Raw genomic sequence first — 9285 nt, 5'->3', positions numbered from 1 at the left:
ACCTTTCCAAATCTTGGAGAGGATTGGAGTGGTAGCTTACTATCTGGCACTACCACCGTCCCTGTCAGGTGTTCACGATGTATTCCACGTATCAATGCTGCGGAGATACGTACCTGATCCGACGCATGTGCTGGCAGATATCTCAGTTCCAGTTCAGCCTGACATTACATATGAGGAGGTTCCGGTACGGATTCTCGACCGGAAAGAGCGTTAGTTGCGGAACAAGACTATCCGGCTGGTTAAAGTCGGATGGCAGCATCATTCGGGCGAGGAGGCTACTTGGGATCTTGAGGATACTATCCGAGCTCGATATCCCCATCTTTTTACGTGAGGTATGTGATTCAGTTTACCGTTCAGCATTTATACTTTCTATATCTGTTGTTAGTAATTGCTGATGGTAGATAACGAAATTTGGGGACCAAATTTTTTATAAGTGGGGGAGAATGTAAAATATCGAAAATAGGCGAATATTAATAAGGGAATTTTCTGGAATTTTTGGAAATTTTTTGGGAATTTTTCGGAGCTCGTATGGACGAGTTAACGGGAACAAGAACGGGGTCTGGAAAAGCCTGTTTAGACTACCCGATTTAAGGGAGGAAAAGATTATATTTATATATCCTTTTCCTTTTTATTTTTTTTATTTCTTTTCCTTTGCTTTTGTCGCCGAACCCGAGTCTTTTTTCCCCCGACGCCGATTTCCCTCTCGGCCGACTCCTCCGAGCCCTAACCGCCGGCCACTCGGTGGTTTCCTCCTGCTTCCCCTCTTCTCTACTTATCCCAGGAGTTTTCCTTCTTCCCGAGTGCACCAAGCTCTGCCCCGACGCCTCCTCCAGCCACCGAGAGTCCTCCTCCGCCGCCGACTCTGACCCGAGCACCACGGCAGACTTTGTCTTCTTTTCTCGGAGTCGTCCTCTGCAGGAAGAGGCAAGCCCTAGTTGAGCCTTTGCCGATCTCCTCTGTGCCGACCTCCTCCATTGAGCCATGCCCTAGATTCACCGCCGGCCACCTCTGCCCTAGCCTCTTCACCGCTGCACACTGCCGCCCCAGTTGCTGATGCCCTCACTGATCTCTCTGTCAGTTTGATCGAGCCGACACCGTGGTTCCATTTTTCTGTGTCGTGTCTTAGCAGTGATTGAAGGTGAGGGTTTAGAGTTGGTTTTTCCTTTTTGTGCTTTGTTTTGTGTTCTACCGTGAGTAGTACTATGTTGGGTGGTCGCTGATTGTAGGGTCCTGGTCTCCAACAGCGGCTACTTCTTTTGGCGGCACTATCCCTAATTGTGGATTAATAACAGTGGCTGTGAGAGTAGGTAAGGTTTATTGGGTATCTGGATTAAGCATTTGCTTAGTTGTAGATCGAAGTGTACTTGATTTTTGTTAGATGATTATTCATGTGTCGGTTGATTAGGTTTATGTGTTTTTGGAATTAGGGTTTTTGCCCTAATTTAGGGTTAAAGAATTTATTTATCTATTTATTGGAATTTTAGCTAAATAAAATATATCTCTGTTGGTATCACAGGACCTTGACGCGAGACGAGTATCTCGACGTCGTGTTCGGATCAGATTTGACATTTCCTATTGGAGGCGGGTACTTTTGACTTATTGTCTTTGATATGCTTAGTAATGAAAATAATATGTTGCATTAATTGTGTTTCCTATTTGTTTCGGTTAATCACTGCCTAATACATGTTACCTGTTTGATTGATTGTTTGTTTGCATCTCGTATTGATCTTGTACCCGATCTATCATGCTCGTGGGTAGTGATATAACCATGTTTCACATGTTCATGACCTAGGTTTGATACCTTTTTGATCAGTATGTCTTTATTTGATCTATTCACTATGGTGCCCATTGTTATATGCCCAGAGGTTGGTTTAGTATATTACCATGCTTAGTGACGTGCACCATTTGCATGATCGCATGTTGTGCGATAGATTGCTCCATTATTGTCGAGCACTTTGCCAGTTTTCATCACTGGTGCTCCGTTAGGACGCTCATGGTAGCGTGACACGCCGTGGCAAAGACGTCATTGACTCTTCGGTGCTCGCTGATCCACTCATGGGTGTGTGACGCAGCGTGTGTAGCACGTTAGAGATTCCTCCGTCATAGGTACCGGGAGATGAGAGCATTGCGCTCCCCCATTTATGATTTGGGGTAGAGATGCGATGTACTCGACATGATCCCGTCCACTCGATCACCATCGTGGAGTAGTGTTCGAGTGCACGGTTGTCATGCCTACCCACTTGGTCCCACTTTGTTGTGAGTTGGTGGTGGCGTCAAGGGTGACCATGACATTGGCATCATATGCATGATGCATTTATTGTTTGTGATTTTGTTTGCTTTGTTTATGCTGCATATTGTTTGGATACCTATGTTTGACATGCATACAGGTCTTCTATACCTTTCGGACTGTTTGTCCTTATACCGGGTCCTGGTTAGTACAGATTCTCTCCTGTCTACTTCGGTTTGCATTTATCTTTATTTTTATCAGGAGACTGTACGCATGATTAGTGCTAGGTGTTATTTCTTTACTTTGCATATCAATTGTACCTGCTGAGTGTTGGACTCACCCCGCCTCCATTGTTGTTATTTTCAGGTTGATGCTGTCAGGAGGGAGTTCCAGTCGCTAGTCCCCACTGCACGTAGTGCTAGATCCCCTGCAGACCTCGAGGATTGATTGACTTTTGAGTTTTCTTCTCGTTTGTCTATGTTTAGACTTGATTTGTTTGATACTTGGACGTTGTATTTATTTTTGTGATGTCGATGGATTTTATTTGGTCTTATTCTACTACATGCCTGCCGGGTCGGCATAAGAGGTGAGTTTCGTCGGATTTGAGTTTTACGAGTGTAGTTGAGTAGGGTGGTTTTCGAGTCAGAGTATTACTGCTTTGTTTGATTATATATAACTGCGTGGATGTTTGTGTGGTTGTGTTATATTTATTGTTATTATTCCAGCCGCATGTGGCTGAGGTATAGAGATATGTAGAAAGTTTCAGATTGTCCGCCGTACAGGGAAGATGCTGCCGAAATTTCTTCGGACGGGGACTCCTCTGGGGCGTGACAGTAGTAGTAGTAGTGTAGAAGGTGGGTCGCTACAGGGAGAGAGTCTCTCTTACACATGGGTGTGCCAGGGGGTATAAGTCCAGGGCACAGATTACACTGTACCAAGTTTATTCATATGCGAGTATGACCTACACACATCGGATATTAGATCGGTCGAGATAAAATTTACCTAAGTGAATGAACTAACATTTTTCCATCTGAATATCTTTTTTGCTACCTACTCAAGAGTATAATAGAAGCATTAATATGAAATTAATGATGATTTTGTAACGTCTCGACATTAATGACAACATTAACCTCATTAATGGTGATTTTGTAATGTCTTAATATTAATTGCAATATTAAACTCATTAATAATGATTTCATAATGTCTCGACATTCATGACGACATTAAATCTATTAATGGTGATATTAAACCTAGTATTAAATGACCATAATTTGGTCATTCATTATAGGCAAGGTGAGAGCTCCTATATAAGAGGTTGAATCTTGAGCAAATGGTAGAGTAGCGGAAGATATGCGAAAGAGAAAGCGAGAGCAATATCAAAAGAATTCCTCCACCTTCATTCCCTGATTCTTTCCTTACAGTTGTGCATCCGCTCAGCTGAACTACTCGTGATAGCACTCAGATGCATTCTCAGTTCACCATGAACAATCAGTGTTTAGTTGTGTGCATGGTTTTGCCATTGTATCGTGAGAAACAGATAACCCAAGAGAACCTTGAAGCACAGCCGTAGGTGGAGTGAATCTGTTTTAAGAAAACTGCATTGAGCACAGGCCTTGGCATCTTCCTCGACAAATTTCTTTCTCGATTAAGTTGCATGCGCACTGCATTGACTTTGCGACTTGAACCACTAGAAGCTTACTAGAACTATCTCCACTAACAGTCTGAGATCATCCGCTTAGGTTATCGCAACAGATAAGTTAGAATTGACTTTATATAATTTCAATTCAATAATTTTCACCAAAATCTCTGGTAAATTGTCCAATACTTAAGTTGTATGAATTTTAAAAATTAACCTAGAGTATGGTGATTGAGCTTTATATTGAAACCAAATTCTTTATTGCCATTCAATAAAATTAGATTTAATTTATTCCATTTTTTAAAATTGTTTGGTCTCAAATATGTTATCTCTTTTTTATTTTACTAGATTCTTCCATTTCCAAACCAAAATATATAAATTATATCTTCTCAACCATATATAAATACTACATAAATTTAAGTCTCTCTAAACAATTCTTGATTTTTAGATCGACAATAAAATAAAATGATTATAGACTATGATAATCAAGCACTTAATTATTTTATTTACTACAATGTTACATGCGTGTTACAATATACGCCTTATACTTAAGGCATTCCAGTACTTCAATAACATACTATAAATCATCCAAACTCGATTTTCACTTTATTCAAATGTAGATTAAACCACCTTAAATTGTGATTGATCTGGCCTCTGATTATCGTCACTAGCTAGGATTTGTAGGGTGTGACACTCTTAAATAAGAACAGATTCAACCAACAACATATTGACATTATCTTTCATTGTAGTATTGGAAACGGTGTATGCGTCAATGTACTTGTAAAATTCTTCTACTACTCTTGAAAAGTTTACTATGTTTTCAATTAAAAGTCGAGGTACTTGTGTTTGATCGAGGCATTCTTTGTTGTGATCCTTCCATGCGTCCTCCACCATCTCCATAAGATTCTTATAAGCCTCTTTTTCATCTGTGGCAAACTCTTTCATATAACATTCTACAGTTGAAGCTGTATGTTCTCTTTGTTGCTCCAACTGCAAAATTCCAAAAGAAATTTCAAGAAATAGAAAATACATTTTTGAATATCTACCAAATAAATTAATTGTCTAAAATAATCACCTCATGTGAAGTTACATCATCCATGAGTCTACAAATCATACAGCTGGCTTTGATGATTTTGGGGAAGCTGGCAACCCACTCAAATACCTCCTTTGATGCCACCTGATCCATGCCTACATAAGAGGCACATATAAGCAAACGATATCCAGTGGTGTCTAGTGAGTTACTTAGATGTTCCTCTAGTGTGGGTACATATTTTTCAATGCCCCATTTGGCTTCTATGAAGAAAGACCTTGATATAGCTTTTATCTACATAAAAGGAAACGATAAACTTAATTAGTTTATATTTGACAAGTTAAAAACAGACGTTAATCATTTTTACAATGTACTTAAATATACCTCATCTTGAAGAAATGATATGCGGTATTTCTCATCATTTTCTAGTTCATTTTCAAATTCCTTGAAAGTCCTTAGTAACTTGAGATAGAAATCCTTTAAGTATTCTGGTACTTCATCAATGGCTTGAGGTTCCCACCTGAAATGAGCAAACTTAACATGCATAATTGACTAACTATATTGTCACGATATCTTAAAGATTTATAAAGAATATCAAAATTAGTTTGAAATAAATTAGAAATAATAACTATATAGTTATTTGATGTCATATTGTTACATGTTTGTTGTTGATATCTAATCTTTAGATAATGATCAAAATATTAGTTGACTTACAGGTATTTTAAAGTTGTTTTGACAAGATCAGAAGATGTGTTCATATCTCCTTCAATTGAGAAATAAAGTAGGTGCTAATGTGTTTTTTTAATTAGAAGTAGTCTTCATTGTTTTTTATTTTAAAGGAATATCAAGAATGCATTTTGCTATTTGTTATAATAACTTACAATATTTAGCTCATAATTCTTTTCCTTTTCTTATGTTTTTAATTATTCTTTTATAATTAGATCAGTAATTTATCATTTTATAACTTTCAGTTTTTTTGTTTATTTGAGTTAAATTTATTTTAATTATGATGTTTTATCAGCTATGTAGACTACTCAACTAATTGCAATATTAAGAAAAACAAAAATTAGCAAAATAATGGATGCAATAGGTACCTTTGAATTGCCTCAGTTAATAATTGGCTCTCTTGCAGTGTGCTATAATTATCATATATGTCATCCAAAACTGACAACAATGCAATAACCTTGGTACAAATTAATCTTGCACGAGAATAGTGAGGCTCAAAGTGCACATTATGTATCCAATAATAACATTCCACAATTCGATCGCGAGCAAAGTTTAGTGATTTAGCAAGTGCTAGATCATTCCACCATCTTCAAATAGGTAAAAAAAAAGATGAGACAATATAATTAGCTTAAACTACAATAAAACATTTATTTAGACAAATAAATCATGTGAATTATTATAATATGTGAGTTTGAAATCATTTATTCAACTTCTTTGGTACTCACACTTAATTCATGTGAAAATATTCAAGTACTCTAATATTTCTTCATAAAAGAAACTTCACTATACTTACATTGAAATTTTCTTTAGTTCCTCTTGGTGAAGAGATTGTAGCAGATTAAAATCCAACTTTGCAAACTCTAATATTGCTTCATTTCGCCTTTCCTCCTCTTGATAAATAGGGATATATTTTCTTGCCAAGAGCCGTTTATTTCCCCGGCATAGTGGTGTTTCAAGGAAATGAGACACCAATATCACTAAAGGTTGTTTAAGTTCATCCAACAATGATGCAAGTCTATTCTTTGTAAATAATATGGCTTCATCAAGTATATACTCCCCGTGTATCCTAAGGTAAGCTGCATTGTATAAGCTTAATAATCCCTTCACATCTTCATTCAAGGTTGACATGAAGTTTCCTTCCTCATCCTTGAACTTGTTAAAAACATCTACAATAGTACGGGAAAATACTAATAATTATCTCACAACAAATCAAATAGTATAGTAATATAGAACAAACTATTTGATTAGTTTTTTTTTTATGATATATAGCATGTAAATATTGTAGCTTATATTTAAAAGGTTTTAATGATGACCTTTCTAGATATATATTTTTATTTGACAGAATATATAGTGTAATAGTTTTTGCTTATTTATATTGTTAACTACCTGCAGGCACATAAAAATCATGTTGCCTAAGTAATCGAAAATGGAGAGAAGTTTCATAAAGTTCATAGTTTTTAGCATCATGCTTAGAAATTAAACTTAATGCCGCATCTATTTCTTTCTCAAAGTGATAATCCAATCCGAGCAACTGAATTGCATCGATCAAATTCATAATTTGCAATATGTCACTGGTTTCTCGAAAGAAGTTCTTTATTTGCTCCTTTAGCTCTTCTGCTCTAATCCACACCTACATCATCAAACATGAAATTCAACAACTATATATATTACCTTTAAATAATTAAAACAAATAATTCAATGCTTTTCAATTTCCTTTAAGATGATTATATATTTTATGAATAGGTGTTTATTAATGAAAAAATTGAGTGATAAATAATGAATAAATGTGGAGAGAAGTTAATAAAATACCTCTGTGAGAGCAGGAGAAGTAGTGTGGTGGATGAAATAATCGCCCCAAATACTCGGATGATATTTTGCTGTTTTACGAATTACTATATCTTCATTGCTCTTAACCGGGGTGGTTGATTGCTTCTCCATCTTAATTAGAAACTTAGGAAGTAGTGATCAAGAGGTTTGTGGCTGATGCATAGCTTTCACTTGCTATTTATAAGCTTATCTAATGCACGTGGAAAATATTTTAAAGCATGTGCAAGACCTATTTAATTAATTAATTACCTTATAAGTTAAATTCTTAGACACTTTACCCATATAAAAAATATTATATTTCATAGACGGATTGGACACAGAAAAATGACATAATAAAATTGCCGGATTGAATTAATGATACATTTATACTGAAAACGATTGTCTGTACGACACATGGTAAAGGGTAAACATCGTTAATAAATTTGACACAAATTGTCAAATGGGCATCTTTTTTTCATTTACGTCAAATGGACGCCCTATTAAAACAAAACTATCCAAAATACCCTTCTAAATACTACCTTTCTAAATCGGGTTTTAGATTTTATGATGTGAATCACAGCCGACAAACTTAATGTTATCACCCAAGAGCGCTAGAGGGGAGAATAACTCCGATCACTTCGATGAAGTTGCATAATAGAAATCTTAAAGTAAGACAAGTAAAACAGGAACACACACTAATAAATTTGGTTTTACTTGGTTCATCGTCTCCCAAATCCTAATCCTAATGACTACCATCACTATCCTTTTCCTTTTTGGATATCTTTAGTGGCGAAGAAGCCTCTTAGAACATATTCCTGTAACATATAATCAAATACAAAGATATAAATGAAATCGAAAAAAATTAAAACAAACACACGTTTACACAAGTAAACTTTGATTTGGATGCTTCTTATTTCTTTGAAGTGCCTCTTGTTGGTTTGAAAATGCAACAATACTTCATTCTCAAACCCCCAAGAATCAACTACATTAAATCATCTCGAAACCCTCTTTTAAAAGTTGTTGCACCGGCTGATTTCTACCTAGCAATCGGCTATAATCTCCCACCAATCGACTTTAAGGAACTAGGGCGCTAAGCACGCTTAAGCGCAGCGGAAAACTTCTAGTTCCTCTAGAAGATCTATACCAAGGGAAAGACATGTTACAATCTATACTAAGCTGATATCGTGATAGTATACCTTTGATGTGTGCACAAGAACTCCAGACAGCTTGGATCTCAACACGATCACACGTTCGTGCCTCTATGGTATCTACACGAACAAGTGTTCGTTTGTCTCACAAACTCGCAAAGTGGAGAAGGCAACCATCTAAGGTTGTGCTAGCAACCTTGATAGGAAGTCTCGGACTAGAGGAGAAGAGAAGAGGAAGGAGAATGAAGAAGTACACCAAAATGAGAGGAAAAAATGCTTAAGTATTTTCATCCAATGAAAATACTTAATGAGCATTAATTCAATTAATGAGCATTAATGAATATTTACACTCCTTTAAGGACCACATTTAAACGTCTTCATTTTGAATTCAATTTCAAAAATTGAATGATTCATGCAACAACAAGCACACTGAGTGATAGTCGTTAAGAAGATTGTTACATCTTATATAACCGCTCTCTAAGAGATCAGTGCTAATAAAGTTGTTACACTTAGCTGCTCTTCCAAATTAATCAGAGATACACTTATAATGACACATAGCCTCTCTCATGATGGTATATATTCGTTATTCAGGAAATATCTAATCTCCTTGTGGCACGTAGCTATTATCTTGGAGATATCCATGTCTTGTATTTACATTGATTAAATAATCTTCATTTATATCAATATGACATCTCTAATCTCTCATAATGAC

The 9285-nt window shown here is 36.2% G+C and overlaps 1 protein-coding gene across 1 annotated transcript; it reads right to left on the bottom strand.

Moving 5' to 3' along the window:
* Window positions 1-4342: 4342 nt before the first annotated feature.
* Window positions 4343-7626, bottom strand: LOC122036371 (alpha-humulene synthase-like). The gene is made up of 7 exons (XM_042595664.1): window positions 7429-7626; window positions 7006-7249; window positions 6413-6785; window positions 5988-6206; window positions 5278-5413; window positions 4939-5187; window positions 4343-4853 (listed from the first exon to the last, which is right to left on the bottom strand). Exons 1-7 carry the CDS (start codon window positions 7555-7557, stop codon window positions 4560-4562), a joined length of 1644 nt encoding a protein of 547 aa, XP_042451598.1. The 5' UTR covers window positions 7558-7626; the 3' UTR covers window positions 4343-4559.
* Between the last annotated feature and the right edge of the window lie 1659 nt (window positions 7627-9285).

This window comes from Zingiber officinale, unplaced genomic scaffold, assembly GCF_018446385.1.
Source record: "Zingiber officinale cultivar Zhangliang unplaced genomic scaffold, Zo_v1.1 ctg147, whole genome shotgun sequence".
NCBI classification, from domain to species: Eukaryota; Viridiplantae; Streptophyta; class Magnoliopsida; order Zingiberales; family Zingiberaceae; genus Zingiber; species Zingiber officinale.
Note: the sequence above shows the minus strand (reverse complement) of the source record. Positions and strands in the feature narration are given on the sequence as shown.

Excerpts from the sequence above, each read along its gene's own strand:
- LOC122036371 (XM_042595664.1), bottom strand. The coding sequence starts at position 7,557 with ATGGAGAAGCAATCAACCACCCCGGTTAAGAGCAATGAAGATATAGTA. Across the intron at positions 7,250-7,428 it reads CTTCTCCTGCTCTCACAGAG|GTGTGGATTAGAGCAGAAGA; the intron begins GTATTTTATTAA and ends TTGATGATGTAG. Across the intron at positions 5,414-5,987 it reads TTAACTGAGGCAATTCAAAG|GTGGGAACCTCAAGCCATTG; the intron begins GTACCTATTGCA and ends TGCTCATTTCAG.